Here is a 19,302-nt window from a genome sequence, read left to right on the forward strand (position 1 = left end):
AAGTATTAACCAAAGTATGAGGGTTTCGAAAGGTTTTAAAATGGCTTCTCTCATTCCATGTGTTAATGTTCCGGGAAAAATGAATTATTTGCAGTTGCTAAACGGTAATCTGGTGCTTAAATCTCTGATGGATAGTGTGGTGCTTGAAGGGAATGTAGGCCCTGTAATGTCTAACGAAACGTAACAAACCCAATTGGTGCTAAAACGATTGGCAGCACACAGCACAACACAGTGCTATCAGGCCACAGGTAAAACGCATCATTACAATGGGAGTGTTTTGGTTAGTCATTAACGGCTTCATTGACACACTTCCTCGACAGCAACCCGGTTAAAAATAATTGTGTTTCTCCACTCGATATCTCCACAGCGCTCCCGATCCCGAGGCCAATGCGTCTGGTGAAATGAGCCAATGCCAATAAAACTCCAAATATTAGGCGGTGAACAAGACAAGCAGAACGAGGCGTGCAACAACACCGGCTAATTTATTGAGAGCTGCTGCTGTGCTCTGAGCTGGAGTGTGGGCCAGATTGTTTCTCGGAATGAAAGAGTGTGATAATGCGTGTGCTCACCTAAAACATCTTCTCCCAGACCAACCCCTGGCCTACAGCAATACATTCATTTGGTTTATTTTATTTTATTTGATTTTTTTTTTGGGGGGGGGGGCAGTGTGGGGGCCCTGTGACAGGACAGTTGAGAGAGACAGGAAGTAAGTGGGAGAGAAAGATAGGGGGGAGGCTCGGCAAAGGAAGGATCCAGGCCAGAATCGAACACGGGTCGCCGGTGTAGCGGTCGAGAGCCCAGCCAATTGAGCCACGGCTGGACCCATTTCTAACTAAAATACCAGTGTTGCTCTAACTCCTAAAGAGTTGCAATTAGCCTTTTCATACAACATTTGGTACTACTTTAAAATAGTGTTAATTTTACTCTTTGGTCAGTGTTGTTATGCCCCTCTGTTTCAGCTACAGGCTGCTTGTGCTCATGATGGCCAGATGAGGCCCAGCTGTAACAGTGTGTAACACCAACATGATCAGAGTCAGTGTAACTTTGTCAGAGATCATTCGTTTTTTAAAGTATGTTTTTGGGGCTTTTTGGGCCTTTATTATGACGGGACAGTGTGAGAGGAGACAGGAAATGAGCAGGAGAGAGATATGGGGTAGGGCTGGGAAATTACCCCATCTGGACTCGAACAGGGGTCTTCATGTAAGCCCAAATGTGGGGGGCTTAGCGTGCTGCGCCACAGAGCCCCCTGTCAGAGTTAATTCTACACAGTATTGTGTAGATATCAAGAGCTGTAGATTGGCCGTAGATTGCACCTACAGAATTTTACACTGACTTTTCACTCCACTGTTAGTCTTCACAGTGTAATAAATACTCTGTCTGGAATTAGAGGTTTACTCCGGAACCTTTTCTAACTTGGGGCCCACATAGAATATTCACAAATGTCAGGGGCCCACATCTAACCCAATTAAATAATAAAACTCAAGTAAATCAGCAGCAATGATTTAGACTTTTAGAAAATGATTTTAAAATTGAGAGAAAAATGTCGCACACTTAAATCCCCTTTGCGGTCCTTTTAATGATAGGCCAAGCTTTCGGTCTACTGACCTTCCTCAGGGCTCAGAAAATGATTTTAACACAGTAAATTGTGCAGTGTTAATGAAATACTAGGAGAGTTGAATTTTAACACACATGTTGCTGGCCCGACTCTCTCAGTGTCAAATGAACACAGCTGAACCTACAGTGAAGGCCCACCTTGGAATACCTTCAGAGACCACCAGTGGGCCCCCAGCCCACAGTTTGAGAATCACTGCTATAGAATATCAACTCCCCCGTTTTTTTACGGTGTACATAGACGTAATAAAAGCATCTCGCCAAAGACAGTCGATGAAAGCAAAGCGCGAGAGAGAGTGGGAATTGTTTTGTGAGGGTGTTTCTCCAGCCTCCCCTTCTAATTAACCCTCGTAATTAAATGACTCTTTCATTTCCTACCTCTGATGAATAGGAACGCTATTTATTGTTCTTCGCATTAATAGGATGTCGTCTAGGCAGATGCGTGTGTGCCTGTGCTGGTGTATATGTGTGGAGGCTAGGGGTTTTGTGTGTGTGTGTGTGTGTGTGTGTGTGTGTGTGTGTGTGTGCGTGCGTGCGTGCGTGTGTGCGTGCGTGCGTGCGTGCGTGCGTGCGTGCGTGCGTGCGTGCGTGCGTGCGTATGTGTGTGTGCGCGTACGCGCGTGTGTGTGTGTGTGTGTGCGTACACGTGTGTGTGTGCGTGCATGCGTGTGGAGGCATGGGGTTGTGTGTGTGCGCGCGCGCATGGTGCAGTGTAACTTTGAAGCACTTCACAGCTGAAGCTTTCAGTGCCTTTTAATGTATGTGTAGTCTATCTTTTGATTTTGCCAGCTTTCCCCAGCTTAATAACTCCTTATTAATCATTTGAACCCCTTTCCTTTATGATATCACGTCATGCGCCACACACTCCTGTTCTGTCTCTCTGTTCTCCTCGTGTTGTCCCCACTCCTCTCCCCTCTGCACCCTCCTGCTCCCTCGCTCTCCCTCTCTCTCTCCCTCTCTCTCTCTCTCTCTCTCTCTCTCTCTCTCTCTCTCTCCTCCCCCTGCTCCCTCCTGCTCTCTCTCTGTTCTCATCCTGGTATCCCCACTCCTCTCCCCTCTGCACCCTCCTGTTCTGTCTCTCTGTTCTCCTCGTCTTCTCCCCACTCCTCTCCACTCCTCTGCTCCCTCCTGCTCGCTCTCTCTCTCTCCCTCTCTCTCTCTCTCTCCCTCTCTCTCCCTCTCTCTCCCTCTCTCTCCCTCTCTCTCGTGTTGTCCCCACTCCTCTCCCCTCCGCTCCCTCCTGCTCCTCTCATGTCCACTTCGCGTCCTCTTGATCTCTCTCTCCTGTTTGTCTGTGCTCTGCAGCATACAGTATCTCTTAATTTTTATATTTTTTAAATTATTAACCCTTCAAGTCATGCCGTCTGTATCTTGTTGTCTCTCTCTCTAAATTATTATTCCCGTCATGTCATGTATCTCTCTCTCTCTCTCTCTCTCTCTCTCTCTCTCTCTCTCTCTCTCTCTCCTCTCTCTCTCTCCCCCCCCTCTCTCTCTCTCTCTCTCTCTCTCTCTCTCCCTCTCTCTCTCTCTCTCTCTCTCTCTCTCTCTCTCTCTCTCTCTCCCTCTCTCCTCAGTGGCGGATGAGGATGGCGAGGTGTCTATTGAGCCGGTGCTGAACTGCAGCCACTGTGAGACGGGCGAGTGCCACTTCACAGAGGAGGGTGTCCAGTGCTACTGTGAGAAGGGACACCTGCTGATGCGCAGAGGGGCGCTCATGGTCTGCGTCAACAACACAGGTACGGGTTAATAACTTAAAACACTGGTACCGGTAATACGAGTCATATACACACACACACAGGTACCGGTACTAGGAGTCAGAAACAAATCATATACACACAAACACCGGTACCAGTACTACAAGTCAAAAACAAATTATATCAACAACACAGGTACCATAATGGGTTAATAACTTAAAACACAGGTACCGGTACTACGAGTACGAAATGAAGAGAACAGGACAGCATTCCAAGTTGTGTGTTTTATTGCCCGTCAGACGTTTTGGTCTTAACCTTCTTCAGTGTCAGTGAATTGCTCGACACTGAAGAAGGTTACGACGGAAACGTCTGACGGGCAATAAAACAAAAAACGTGGAGTGCTGTCCTGTTCTCTTCATTTCGTATATTCTTGAGGAATGAGCACCCAGTTTTTTACTTTGGTTGAGTTGAGCACGTTACACCCCTTACTACGAGTCAGAAACAAATGATATACACACAAAAAAGGGGCATTCATGGTCTACGTTAACAACAGACGTACAGGTTAATAATTTAAAACACAGAAACTAGTACTAGTCCCAAATGCCACATGTCATGTGTAAATGGACACATACTGCTACTTGCCGGTCGAAACATTGTGCCAGTTTTTCATTCAACCACGACAAAAGGAGCTTTTAGAGTAGAGTAGAGTATCGTTTATTGATCCCAGGGGGAAATTAAGGTGTCAAGTAACATACACACATAAATTAAGACATAAAGACATTGTCCACAAGACATAACACACATATTTACACATAAAATAATCATAAAAAAGAGACAAGTTGAAAAAGCACAAAAAGACGAAAAACAGAGACAAACACGGAGCTACTCAACTTGCAGCCTTACACCAGGCGCACTGGAAGTATGTCTATGGTGTGCGTATGTTGTTTTTCCTTTTTCTAATTCAGGGTTTCCCAAACTGGGGTGCGTGCACCCCTGGGGGTGCGCGGCCTGCCATAAGGGGGTGCGCGAGCTGAATAGAGAAATGGCGGATATGTGAGTTTTTAATCTAGCATTAATGAACATTTAAGTAGTTTTTAATAGTATGGTGCATTATATGCTGGAAGGCTCCATCTGAAGTGTAGTTTAATTCCAAGACTATTGGAGAACAGAATTCCCCAAAAACGACTGTGCTTAATATGCAGTGAATGAGCAGTGAATCCGTACTTGCGCGGCCATCAGCACACCAAAATGTTAACTCAGGGGGTGCGCAAACCACATTGAAATATACAAGGGGGTGCGCAGGGAAAAAAGTTTGGGAACCCCTGTTCTAATTCATACAATTCAACCATCAGTGGGGTAGTACTGCAAAAATCAGGCATACAGTACAGTACTTATGCACTTACGTGCATCTGTTATACGCTGCCAGTATATTACTCTGCATTATGCAAACACTTTGCAGCCACTTCTGTCCAAATTGACTTGCAAATATAACAGGAGGCAAATCAAGCCGGAGTTATGCAGAGAGGAAGGAGGTAAACAAGAGTGTAAGAGACGGCACAGAGGAGAGGAGAGGAGAGGAGAGGAGAGGGGACGGGAGGAGAGGAGAGGAGAGGAAAGGAGGGGAGTGGAGAGGAGAAGAGGGAGTGGAGAAGAGAGGAGAGAAGAGGAGAGGAGAGGAGAGGAGAGGAGAGGAGGGGGGGGAGGAGAGGAGAGGAGAGGAGAGGAGGGGAGGAGAGGAGAAGAGAGGGCAGGAGAGGAGAAGAGAGGAGAGGACAGTAGAGTAGAGGAGAGGAGAGGGGAGGAGGGGAGGAGAGGAGAGGAGAAGAGATGGGCAGAGGAGAGAGGAGAGGAGACGAGACGAGAGGTGAGGTGAGGTGAGGAGAGGACAGAGGAGAGGAAATTTGCAGAAAAGAAGGGGGTTAACACTAGCGTAAGGAACAGAGTTGGTGCTGACAGAATGGCGCAGATCACAGCAGAGGAGAGGATAGAAGTGCTCAGAAGTGGTGATGAAGAGGGCCCTGTTTGGGTCTGGACTGGGACCAATAAAAACCACCCAGGGCATTTTTGGCTAAGACCACCCCCTCACACCGCACCACCTGTTTGTCTGCAACAGTGGTTCCCAACCTATGGGCCCTGAAGGTATTCCAAGTGGACCTTGAAATCATTTTCTAAAAATAAGAATCATATTTTGGTGTGCGCTACAGTTGATTTATTTGAGTTTTATTCTTAACAGGGTCAGAGGTGGGCCCCGAACATTTTTGACAATTTCGAGTGGGCCCCAAGTTGAAAAAGGTTGGGAACCCCTGGTCTACAACATTATGATTGGTTCAGCCCATTCTAGTCTATTTAAGATGGACCAATGAGCTGTCTCATCTAGATGGTAGGCCAGTCTCTAAGAGAGTAAAAAACTAAGAATAAAACAAATAAACAGAAAAGCAACAGCATCGGCCTCCTGAGTACTGTCGGCCCACTGGGAAAATGCCCTGTTATGCCAGATGACCAGTCCAGTCCTGAAGTGGCTATTATAAGACAGTTCTGTTCCCACGACAGGAAGTGCTCTTGGAAAGCAGACAAGGCCTTCAAGAGCTGTTGAAATGCTAAACTGAGCAAGTGGGAGCAAGCGTGGCTACAAGTTGCAGTGGGTGCCCCCCTGAAGGCAAATTTTGCGACAAACTTACATATAAGTAGGCAGTGTCATAATTATGAGTTAGGAATCAAGGATAACGTGTCTATCGTACCAACGTTACTTAACATGAAAGAGGATTTTTTTTCCCCGGTCAATATTGCATCCTATCACAATTCTGCTATTTTTTCATTCATGGCCAACTGGAGGGTCCCTGGCAGGTGGGGGGGCCCTAGGCTGATGGTATCTAGCCAGTGTGTTAATCTGGGCCTGTTCTTGGAAGCAAACAAGGCCTTCAAGAGCTGTTGAAATGAGCAAGGGTGGAGCAAGTGTGTGCAAGTTTGTTTTTGATAACTACCGTACCGCACGCTACCGTGCACTACGCCACGACGGGTGAAGTCAGGACACAGTACACAGGTGTAATAACGTTCAAGCACTTGGTGTCGATTGGTTTGCCTGTCTGCAGAAACAATATTGGTCTTTTGCTATCCTGACATTAAAATTCATTCAGTGAGTGAGGAGACCTTGGATAGGTTTATCAAATCTGAATTTGATGGAAAAATAAGTTTTAGGAGCAGAAGTTCTGCCATGCATACAATATCTTTCAGGATATTCATTCACGGCTGACTCGCCTCCAGAACGTTATCTGATCCCAAAGTAATCAACAAAACCCACCCACCTGGAATAGCCCCCAGCCAGTCTACCGTGACCATATGTATATAAAAACAAAACCAATAAGACATTGAGAAAGATTTAAAGTGTTGAACACATTTACATGCACAGAGTATTCTAGTTTTAAACTGAATATTCCATTAAAGGGGTATGCCACTATTTTGGGGCTTAATACAGTTAAAATCGTTGGCTGGGGTTTATAAAGGTAGTAAAGTGTCTTATTTTTCATGTTAGGCGTTGTCTTGCTGTAAGACAAGTTAAAAGAGGGAATATGTCGCTAAGCTAGTGAAAGTCAATGTATCCGTGTAGCATTGTAGCATGCTACATGGATACATTGACTTTCACTAGCTTAGCGACATATTCCCTCTTTTAACTTGTCTTATAGCAAGACAAGACATTTTACCACCTTTATAAACCCCAGCCAACGATTTTAACTGTGTTAAGCCCCAAAATAGTGGCATACCCCTTTAACATGTCTGCTCAGCAATCGGAATTTCCCCAGAAACATTCACATTCACATTCAGAATGAATGAAGGGTTTACATGACTTTGTGCTTAATCCAACTATACTGCCACCATTCCGTTCATCTTCTGTGATGGTTCGGCTGCTCCTCGGCTGCTCTTCCTGGTCCTGTTAAGATTTTATGGTGTTAGTCCTCTTTTTGATCACACCCGGTACTCTAGAGCTCTCCTTAATTGATTACACCTAGTAACAAGTGTAACTTGTCAGGACTCATAAGCGAACCGTACTGAGACCACGTCAATGAAGGTCTCAGTACAGTTCACTTCCAAGGGGTCTGGGTACACTTTCAAGCATTCACATATGCACAGAAAAAGCTGAGTCACAGGTCTGAGTTCACTTCACTGGCTGAAAGGAACCAGGTGTGAAAAGCCTATAAGTTGTGATTCTCCTGTAGTTTCATGGTGGTTCTAGTCTAGACACATTTTTCATATTTGTGTATGTTCAAGTAGGTTTTATTGTCAATTTCTTTACATGCACTGGTCATACAAAGAATTTGAAATTACATTTCTTGCTTTCCCATACAGACATAGACTAATTAAGGTAAGGACATAGACAGTATAGACATAGACAGTACTTATACATGGACTTAAGACAGTATGGACATAGACAGTGCTCATACAGACATTTAAAGTGCAAGACTGGACAACAGAAGACTTGTAGAGGACATACATTAAGAGGTATTTGTTGTGTTTTTGTGCTTTTCCTAAAAAAAGTCCTTTATAGCGTTCTGACATGGTAATAGTAGCATTTTGAAGAAAATAAATATAAAAAGGTCTGTCAAGTACACCAGCAGCAGTGTGTGTGTGTGTGTGTGTGTGTGTGTGTGTGTGTGTGTGTGTGTGTGTGTGTGTGTGTGTGTGTGTGTGTGTGTGTGTGTGTGTGTGTGTGTGTGTGTGTGTGTGTGTGTGTGTGTGTATGTGTTTAGTGCAGGTAGAAGGTGCGGTGTGCGTCTGTGTGTGTGTTTCGTGTGTCTGTGTGTGTGTGTGTGTGTGTGTGTGTGTGTGTGTGTGTGTGTGTGTGTGTGTGGTGTGTGTTGTCTGTGTGTGTATGTTGGGTTTAGTGCAGAAAGTGCAGTGTGCTTGTGTGTGTGTGTGTGTGTGTGTGTGTGTGTGTGTGTGTGTGTGTGTGTGTGTGTGTGTGTGTGCATGTTTTGAGTTAGTGCAGGTTGAAAGTTCAGTCACAAGTATAGTAGTGCAGGTGGAATGTTCAGTCGCAGATATGGTGGTGGGGGATGGGGAGGGGGGGTTGTCAGTGGCCTTGCTGGCTAGAGGCTGACAGTGGGGGGGGGGGGTTGTCAGTGGCCTTGCTGGCTAGAGGCTGACAGTGGAGGGAGAGTGGGTTGAGTGTTCAGCATCTTGATCGCTTGGTGCATTGTGCTGCTCTAAAATGTTAGAAGCATTTTTTAGTAAAAGTTGGGAACCTATGTACTTAACATAATTTAAGTGTGCTGAATTCAACTAGACTGGTTCCCAAGCTGGATTTTGAGGTTTTGACAGTTAAATTTGAAAAACAAAATGGCTGCCAAAATACGCTATTTTTGACAGAGCATTTTTACCAAGTATTGCTGTACTTGGAAATAAATGCTCTTTTCTAACATTTTGTGTCCCATTAATGTTTCTTGATGAATGTATCTACTATAGAGGATTTTAAAAAGTATAAAATAGCTTCTAGAATGCTAATAATGCTAATATTGTAGGCTAGGTGTTAGCCTAAACGTTTTAAATATTTAGCTTTTCTAATAAGATATTTGTAGCCTATGTGTGTTTATATGGTTAAGAAAATTGATTTAAGTATTTTAGAAATGCTTTGCATAATGTGAAGTATTTAGTGTTTCCAAAAAATCACTGAAAGTTGCTATTGGCTCTCTGAAAACTGTCCAGAAATCGCTAGATGACACCATGATATAACATATAACGTAAATTTTGAAAAATGTTCAGACGTATTTCACATATTCTATCAGATACTATTGCATACATTCCAGATAGTCTATACATGCTACTCAGCCTGGTTGTTAGTGGCCAGACATCTCTTGAAGATGATGGAATTGGTGGCAAGGAAAGACTTCCACAAAGAAGAGTTCTGAATGAGGCTAAAGTCCTTGTTTATTGTGTCAGTGATGGCAAAAAATGGACTCCGAAACATGTCAGTCTTGCTTGTACTCTTCATCAAGCTATTGGGTAAAAGACCTAATATGACTATTCAATCAGGCAGGTCATTGTCTGAGTTACGACCAGGTCCTCCAAGTCCAGATCCTCCTTAGCTGAGAGCACTCTAAAACACTGAACCAAGAGAGTGGTGCCATTATTCCAACAAACATTGTGACAGATAAATTCATCCACTACACATGTGATAACATTGATATCCTGGATGAAACACTTGATGGGAAGAATACTTCCCATGCAACACAAATGGCAGCATGGCAGAGAGGCCAACCAATTGATGATTCTGTTAAAGATATAGAGGTGTCTACTAGACATACATTAAATGTGCCAAATGCCCTGACGGAGCTACATCCTCTCTGGATTACTCATAGGACATTCAAGCCAACTTTTTCAGCACCCATTGCTTAATCATGCTTTGGAAAATCTGGAGAGGAGCATAAGTATGCTAGACAAGCAAAGGCTACGGATCTAGCTTTCTTCTTGCACTGTCAAAACTTAGACATGAAGACTTCTTGGTCAGTGTTCAATCAGTCACTGTCATCAAAGGAACAACAGACTGCTGTGGGGTATTTGCCAATAGTCCTCGCTACTGCACACGTTTTGATACTTTTAATACGAATGCATTGTCATATCTTAGCATTTTGGACAGCAACAGTTATCACAGTTGACCAAGCATTGTACTGCAGACTTGAAGAGTTAAAGTGGGCAATTTCAGAATAGAACAACAGATGAATACCTCGCCTAGGAGGACTTCACTTGTCAATCAACTTCCTTAAGGCCATAGGAGAACATATGAATGGATCTGGACTGACCATACGGCCCTGTTGAACTTGTTCTGGCAGGAAAGGCATCCAACAAAGCCATGGCACACAAGTTTACTCTGCAATCCCTTTAGGGTCTTCTCATGCCAAGTCTTCTCTACCTGTCTTGCTAGGATGGCTAATGGTGATGATCCTCAGACAATTAGTGAACTGATTTCATTCCAGTATCAGGAAAAGGACAGAAATCTTCTGCATGATATTGCTGAGAGTCAATCTGATGATGTGAACTGGTGGCAGTATGGATATGGTTACTGTTCTGCTGCAATACACAAGAGAACAACGTGAAGCTACCTGGGATCTGAATTTTCACTCTTTCAGCCTAATGTTGCCCTACTTTAAGCAGTATGGCCATCTTAATTATGCACAATGGGGCCCAGTGTATCTACTTGATGAGTCAGCTTCCAGAACCATTTTGTCTGAATTCCAAAAAGGCCACTTTGTGGCAAGTTTAGCCAGATTCTGATCAGGCTATGAAGTGGGTAAATGTCACAGGCAATAAAAGAGCATAATTGTGATCACCGAGACAGCCCCAGCTTTGTGTAGGTGGACACTCTCTTTTAACCTGAGATCACACATTGCAGATCAAACATATGAAATGTACAGTGTCCTCCCCATGGCAGCAAGAAACTTCACAATGACGGAATCTACTCACGGCAGATTAGAAACAATACGGAGTAAAAGTTCTTTACAAACATTTGTGCGTACCCGGTTCCTTGGACTCTCGTCTCCTGACTGAGGTCACGAGTACCCTGAAGGACACGAGTTACGAGAGCTTGACTAGTTCTAGCCTGCTCTGTCCCTTTGTTCTCTTGACTACGGTCGACTGCTGGCAAAGAATTTCAGTGGAGTCAGACTCTGACTCCCCCCTGGCAAAGTGCTTCGATCTCCCGCCTAAGGTGGACGACTCTTTATCCCAACTCCCTGCCACCACAGAGAATCTCATACAGTACTGACCACCACCCTAGTGGCTGATGTGGCTTCCCCAGCTCGAGCAGCTGCCTTGGAGCCCCTTGGGCATCATCGCAGGCCACTGTGCTTGGCACGAAAGCGCACCCTGTCACCAGGCATGGCGCGCTCCAAAAGTCCTGCATAATGCACCACGAGCGCCTTCGCCTGACGCCTCCCTTTTTCCCCTCCTGCAAGGAAGCGAGATTTCTCAGGGTTTGTCCAACCTTAACCCACGGGGCTCAGGGGCCTCAGCTGAGAGCATAGGGGCTTCAGCCCCTCCTGCTACTTTCCCCTCTCCTGCAGGTTCGAGTCTGGCAACGGACCAGGAGGAGGACATACCCCAGCCCAGGGGCCACCTGCCCCTATGGGTCTGGCAAGGGAACATTTGAACCTAACCGCTTTTCTGGATAACGTTATCAGGACAATTTAAGGGGCCAGGGCCCAATCTACTTTGACACTGTATAACCTTAAGTGGTCTGTCTTCCAACGCTAGTGTGACCAACGCGAAAGTGTTCAGTACCGATGGTGTTGTCCTTCCTACAAGACTTATTGGGGGGAGACAAGGCTTTACCATTTAAGTCTACTTTGCAGCGATTTCATCGTGCCATGTAGGATTCGGTTCCAACACTCTGAGTGCCCATCCACTAGATACTTACGCCCCGTGCTACATCAGACGATACCCTCCTGGGATATCTCTCTAGTACTGGAGGCTATGTGTGGGGCCCCTTTCGAGCCCCTCCAAGAGGGGCCTCTCCAAACTGCTTTTGCACACCACCTTTCAGATCCGTGGAAGAGAGGTGACAACACAACTTGTGCCCTGTGCACGCTTTACGCATCTACATGAACAGGACTCACTCTTTTAGGAACACTGAGCAGCTGTTTGTGTGCTTCATCAAGCCCTCTACAGGGCTCACAGTTTTGAAATAGAGGTCTCCAAATGGTTGGTTCAAACCATTGCCCTGGCATATGAGTCGCCAACCCCCGGCTCAGATTAGGGCTCACTTTACCAGTGCAGGTCTCTACATCTTGTCCTCTCTTCAAGGGTGCAGCAGTTTCAGAGGTGTGCAGAGCGGTTGGTTGGGCCAACCCCGCCACCTTTGTCCGGTTCTACCGGCCAGATGTGACCATGTTGCCACAGGATCATAGGGTTCTGGACAGGACCACTGATTGTCTGTAGGATGATAGGAACGCTATCCTTACAGGATGCTCTTGGAGTTCTGCCTAGTTTGGACCAGCAGGAGTGATTGTAACTCTCCCACAAAGATGCTGAATGATTCGACTGAAAGAGAGCACTAGGACATGAATATGTCCCCAGTTCTATGAAGGAAACGAGTGAGCCATCTCTCAAGACATCCTTACTGCCGAAGAGATGTTTGGCATCAGAGTGGCTTATTTGCGCGCAACCATTCGGTTTTGACAAAGTGGACATCCTGCCCACACAGTTGATTGGACCTTTGGCGTGATTGCAAAGGTCTTCAGCTAATCGTACAGCTGAGAGTGCGCTCCCATAGAGATGGCTCACTCATCTCCTTCAAAGAACAGGGGACATATTCATGTCCCAATATTTAGTCTTTTAGATAATACTATTCTTCTTTCTTTCCAAATCTTATTGAATGACAATTTTGTATGATAATGTGCTTCATGGAGGCTATTGCTATTGAATGCCAGTTTACGAGAATATCTTATTATTAGAACGGCATAATTATAGTATTTTTTATCTTTTTGCCATGACAATTTGCCTTTGTGTAAGTGTAGGAATGCATGATAAATGCAAATATGTGAGCATTGCACATTTATTTCCATGGAGAAGTGGTACTTTCTACGTATTCTGCCCAAAATCAAGAATTTCGGCGGCCATTTTTTTTTTGCCCATTTCATGGTCAAAAACTCAAAATTCAGCTTGGGAACCAGGCTAGCTGAATTCAGGGTACTCTAATTGTCTTAGAAAACTAGGTTCCCAACTTTTACTAAAAAATGCTTCTAACACCCTTATAAAGGGCCTTTTTCTGGAAATGCTTCTAGTCTATTCCTTTATTATGGCTCTCATGTGATGGTTCATGGTGGTTCCTATATTATGGTTCCTCTATTGTGGTTCTTCTGTGTTAAGGTGTTCATGGTGGTTCTTCTGTGATGGTTCATGGAGGTTCCTCTATTGTGGTTCTTCTATTATGGTTCTTATGTGTTAATGTGTTCATGGCGGTTCTTCTATTGTGGTTCTTATGTGTTAATGTGTTCATGGCGGTTCTTCTATTGTGGTTCTCCTGCGATGGTTCATGGTGGTTCCTCTATTGTGGTTCCTCTGTGATGGTTCATGATGGTTCCTCTGTTATGGTGGTTCTTCTGTTGATATGTTCATGGTGGTTCTTCTGTTGATATGTTCCTGATGGTTCTTCTGTTGATATGTTCATGGTGGTTCCTGTGTTGATGTGTGGTTCTCCTGTCCTCCAGGGCTGCCCATGGTGCCTCCTCAGCCCACCCTGTCCCACCTGGCCCTGGGCCTCTCGGTCGGCACCTCCGCCCTCATCGCTGCTCTCCTCCTGGTGGTCTCCGGGGTCATGATCAGTAAGTAACAGCCTGATTATCATCGACGTTCAAATCTGTTCAACACTTGGTCTGACCAAGAGCATAACAATTAACATTTCCCAAACGGCATGGTTGTCCCGCCTCGCTTGGTTTGCTTATGGTTGTTTGCTTACCGACAAAGTGGGAGCAGTTCCCGTATTTTCGGGAACTCTGAAAGTACTTGCATTGCTCTTGACCTGACTAGTTGCAACTGGCTAGTAAGTACAGCAAAGTGGAACATCTCACATATGTTTACACGCATTCTGCTGTGCAAAGGCAACGTGCAGTAACTACATACTGTATTTTGAGTTTAGACTAAAATGGAATTAACCCATTGATGCCTGATGTTGCATTGCGCAACATTGTCCCTGGCGCCTGGAGCTGCATTACGCAACATTCAGGCTCACGAGATTTGAAACTTTATTAAAATCTCTATTTGTTTGAGATGAATGAACACATTCTAATGAAAGATGAGGGTCTTAGCGTTTAAATGCAACTTAGTGCATATTGTATGTGCTTCAGAAGCTGAGATATTTAGGTTTTTATAGGCTGAGGGCAGCTTTTCTTCAAAAGGTCTCAGGCATTCAGCACCCTTTTTTGCAGGTGCCTTAGGCGTCAATGGGTTAATTAGGCCTACATCTCCTTTCTCATATTTTGACAAAGCCTTTCTCATATTTTGACAAAATCTTATGGACCAAATGTGTCCCGTTTTAGAGCTGTTGCTGTGTCAAATACCCAGTAGCTACAATATCCAACTATGGCTTTGAAGGCCCTTTTCTCAGTTTCAATGTTGACTATAAGGCAGCCAGTGACCTGATGAAGGCAACATCAGTAAGTGAGGTATTGGGTGTTTTGAGGTAAGTGAGGTATTGGGTGTTTTGAGGTAAGTGAGGTATTTAATGTTTTGAGGTAAGTGAGGTATTTAATGTTTTGAGGTAAGTGAGGTATTGGATGTTTTGAGGTAAGAGAGGTATTGAATGTTTTGAGGTAAGTGAGGTATTGAATGTTTTGAGTTAAGAGAGGTATTGAATGTTTTGAGGTAAGTGAGGTATTGAATGTTTTGAGGTAAGAGAGGTATTGAATGTTTTGAGGTAAGTGAGGTATTGGATGTTTTGAGGTAAGTGAGGTATTGGGTGGGTTTTTGCAAGAAGCTACAGTACAGACAAAGGATGGGGTGTATGGAGCCATTACCAGTGAGTATAGTGTAAAGCAGGGATTTTCAACCTATGGGCCGGGGCCCACTGGTGGGCCCTGAAGGTATTCCAAGTGGGCCTTGAAATCATTATCTACATATTATAATCATATTTTGGTGTGTGTTGCTATTGATTTATTTGAGTTTTATTCTTTATTGGGTCAGAAGTGGGCCCTGAACATTTGTGACAATTTTGAGTGGGCCCCTACGATGGAAAAGGTTGGGAACCCGTGCTGTAAAGACATAGAGTGCTCTTTGGTTTTGGAAACACACTTTTATACACTTAAAATCCACTTCATGCTTATTCACATGGATGTAGTGTAGTACGATAGTACTGTAGTGGTTATATTGTATAGACGTGTATCAGTTAAGTGCTGAGTATTTTTTGCAATCAATTACACCGATTCCAACAAAGTATTTTAAAAAAGTAAACACGAGTATGGTTTTACTGATGCAGAGTATATGTGGCACACAAAAAAACAGCAACCAAACAAAAAACAAAAGATCCAATTTTGATGATTTATTTATTGGTTTCTGATTCAATATCCACGTTGTCACACATTTGGACAAAATACAGTTAATGTGTATTCATACTTCACTGCGTGTCCCCACGCGCAGTGAAGACTGACAGCCAAATATTTCACAGCGTGTTTAATTTCATCTCATATCTCTAGACATGTGACAAATAGATATATGTGTATCCTTGTTCATATTATGGTGCATCATCAGTCACTGAAATGAGAGGAATTAGATACTTTTATTTATTTATTAATTCATTTATTTATTTATTTAGTTCACACATTTAGGCAGCGCATGTTTATTCATGCAGAAAGAGGCGCCATCCATAAATGAAGAAATTGACTTTTTTTGACATACTTTCAAAGTGAAGTTCATGTTTATTCATTTATACAATGATGCATATCAGACTACTACATAAACAAATATTGGGCAGCCATGGCCTAGTGGTTAGAGAGTTGATCTTTGAATCTGAGGGTTGCACATCGGAATCCCCCCTGACCTCTCCCTACAGCTCCATCCATGGCTGAAGTGCCCTTGAGCAAGGCACCTAACCCCACATTGTTCCAGGGACTCTAACCAATGCCCTGAAAAAAAAATAATAAGTGTAAGTCGCTTTTGGATGAAAGCGTCAGCTAAGTGTAATGTAATGTAATAATGTATATATACATGCTGTACATTAAATTGCTACTTGATTCATTATTCCGTAAGACCCACACGGGAGCCATTTCTTGATGTTTTTTCTGCTCTCAGTTACAGTATATTTACATATGACGTGTTTTAATGTTAATCCCAAATCAGCCATGAAGACAGAGGACCAGTTACACCTCACATCTTTAAAATCCTGATAGTGAAGCCATGGCTTATAAATCCTCAGGGGACTTCCGGTGATGACTTCGGAGTGAAGGGCCGCGTGGATCTTGTGCTCCGTAATGTATCTCCTAAAGCTAACACTTTACCAAATATAAATGACGGAATAAAAAAAGATTACAGACCAAACCCTATTGAAATTATGCCGAGTAACAAACCAAAAGGAGGAAAAGGGAACAGAGGTTATGAGGACGAGGAGCAAACAGACGACGCTAAGAGAGAGACGATAAAGCCTGAGGTGCATTGAGCACAGTAGGCACAGGGGCCTCTTAAAATATTCAGCATTTTGGGTTAAAGATACATTGTAAACACACACCGCTGGGCAACAACTACCATGCGCCATGATGCAGAAAAAATGTGAAATTGTAATGTATACATTCAGTGGCGGAACAATAGCACACAGGGCCCCAGGGCAAGACCCTTAATAGGGCCCCCTACACAGCTTGCCAAGCTCACAATAGGGCACCAATACCACCAATACGGGAGGGCACTGGGCCCAGGGCCAAGTGCCCTGCTCGCCCTCCCTATAGCTCCGTGCCTGTATACATTATTTGCAAGCTATTCAGAGTGCAAGGCCATAGAGACTATGCAGCAGTATAATTATTACAGAACCGCCATGAGCTATTCCTTAGTGCATCACAAATCACAGGTCTCTAAAACGCTCTCTCTCTCTCATCACTGCTCTGTAATCACGACTTCACAACGCCTTCACAGACATTCATAAAACACTATTATAAACACTTTCACATGGAGACAGACAAGTTATAAAAGAAATAAACTGTAATAATAGTTAGTTACTGTAGGCTGAATCTTGCATCCTGAATCATTGAAAAGAAAGTAAAACAGTAAAAATGTGGGGTTAATTGAACACGTAGAGAGCTCCTACAGTGTATGTGGTCCCAGGCTACTCTCTGTGTGTTGAAATAACACTGCATTTCTTACTGTGTGCTTACTGTATGCTGCTATATTGCATCCTGAATGTTTGAAAAGGAAAACAGATGATATGACAGAGGTTACACAGTACAGCTTGTAGTGCTGATTCCACACTGAGAGATCAAGACCAACACTATGAGTGTTTAATTTGACTCTCCAAGTGTTAATTTGACATTGCTGTAGAAGTTGCCTTCTACTGAGCAGTGCTATGCTAGGGGGTTGTGGTTGTTTGTAGCCTGGATGCTTGAGGAGAAAGACAGACCCAGAGGACAGAGAATACACATTAAAAACGTGGTGTTAATTCAATACATAGACAGCAGATTTAACATATTCTAGAATGTATTTAGTAGGTAGGTTAAGTGAGTTTTGACTTCAAGTCATGATGCAAAGGCGGCCATTTTGAAAAAGCGTGTTTATTTCTGAAAAAAAGAGTGATCTCACTTGTGTCTTTGGATACATTTATTTATATGACCATAAGGTACTTCCATGCCAAAGGGGACCTTTGCATCATGACTTGATTTGGGCTTAATCGCACTACTAATTTGGTCCCAGACTACTACTCTGAGTGCTGCTTTAACACTGTATTTCTCATTGTGTACTGAGCTAGGCTAGGCTAGGCTGGGGGGTTGTGGTTGTTTGTCATCGCTGGATGTTTGAGGAGAAAGACCCAGAGGTACATTACATAGTAATAATAGTACAGTACATAGTACATTTGCAGTGTTAATTCAACACTTAGAGAGTCCATTTAACACATTGTAGAGTGTATAAGGTCTCAGACTACTCTTTGAGGAGAGAGAATGTAAAAATGTGGGGTTAATTCAATACGTAGAGAGCTGATTTAACATCTTCTAGAGTGTATTTGGTCTCAGACTACTACTCTGAGTGCTGTATTGACACTCCATGTCTTAATGTGTACTGAGCAGTGCTACTGTAGGCTGGGGGGTTGTGATTGTTTGTCATCGCTGGATGTTTGAGGAGAAAGACCCAGAGGACCGTACATAGTACATTTTGCAATGTTAATTCAACACTTAGAGAGTTCATTTAACACCTTATTTGGTCCCAGACTACTCTTTGAGGAGGGAGACCCAGAAGAGATAGACTACAGTACTTTAGGTACTCTATCAGGTAAACAGAAAAAAGGAGGCCAGACTCCTCTGTCGTCGGACAGTTAAAATCTGAAGACTGCGTATGTTTTTCAAAGTTTTATGATTATTTATGTTTTATTTTATTATTATTTTTACCTTATGTTTTATCTTAATGTTTTAAATGTTTTTTTACTCTAATTCATTTCCTTCTTTCTTCCTTGTTTTCCTTTCATTTACATTTGTTAACTTTGTGAAGCACATTGAGTTGCACCTGTGTATGAAATGCGCTATATAAATAAACTTGCCTTGCCTTACAGTAGAGTAACCGAGCAGTGCTAAGCTAAGCTGAGGGGGTTGTGCTTGTTTGTGGCTGTTTGTCATGGCTGCTGTTTAATATCGGGATATCTTCCTCATTAATTGTGCAGTCGTTGTAGAAGTGCTTAAGCATGTTATCGCCCATCTCAGCCGTCTGTTGGGTCATTACCCTGCTTTTAGTACATTTAATAATAATCATCATCATTTCCCAAAAAAACATGGATGCCAGTGAGGGCCGCCTCTAAGGTTTTGGAGGCCCTTAGCACAACTGTTCAGGAGGCCCCCCTCATAATTGAATGCTAATTGATAATAATCTACTCACTAATAAATAATATATGAAGATTTCAGATGCAAACCCCTCTAACTCCATTTCTGAAGACCTGCACTTCTATATTTTTAGAGAAACCAGTTGTTGGTTTGGTTTACATTCATGTACTTGATAATACATATAAGTAGTTATATTACATAAATAAAATAAAAAATATGCAATTTTGATAGCTTTGTTTTAAATAAAAATGAATTAAGTTTATTTTCTGAAAAGGCACTTAGGGGGTTTTGCATCTGAACTCTTCATATGTTTTGTAATGTAATTCCCAATATTTTTTCGTTATGTTTTTTAGTCAATCTCAATTCTAAGAGGCAATTTTAGGGGCAAAGAGGCAATTTTAGGGGCAAAGTGGTTGTTGTCCGAAGCACTGGTTGGTGCCCTAAGCACTGGTTGGTGCCCTGAGTACAGGTTAGTGCCCTAAGTACTAGTCGGTGCCCTAAGCACTGGT

The 19,302-nt window shown here is 43.4% G+C and overlaps 1 protein-coding gene across 1 annotated transcript in view; it reads left to right on the forward strand.

Annotated features, from left to right (window-relative positions):
• alk (ALK receptor tyrosine kinase) overlaps positions 1 to 19,302 on the forward strand; it is an 88,850-nt gene that overhangs the window by 23,052 nt on the left and 46,496 nt on the right. Inside the window, exons 9-10 of the mRNA XM_063183988.1 lie at positions 3,186 to 3,347; positions 13,502 to 13,615. Of these exons, the coding sequence (XP_063040058.1) occupies positions 3,186 to 3,347; positions 13,502 to 13,615 (276 nt within the window). The remainder of the gene's footprint in view (positions 1 to 3,185; positions 3,348 to 13,501; positions 13,616 to 19,302) is intronic.

The sequence above is a fragment of the Engraulis encrasicolus genome, chromosome 19 (assembly GCF_034702125.1).
Source record: "Engraulis encrasicolus isolate BLACKSEA-1 chromosome 19, IST_EnEncr_1.0, whole genome shotgun sequence".
NCBI lineage: Eukaryota > Metazoa > Chordata > Actinopteri > Clupeiformes > Engraulidae > Engraulis > Engraulis encrasicolus.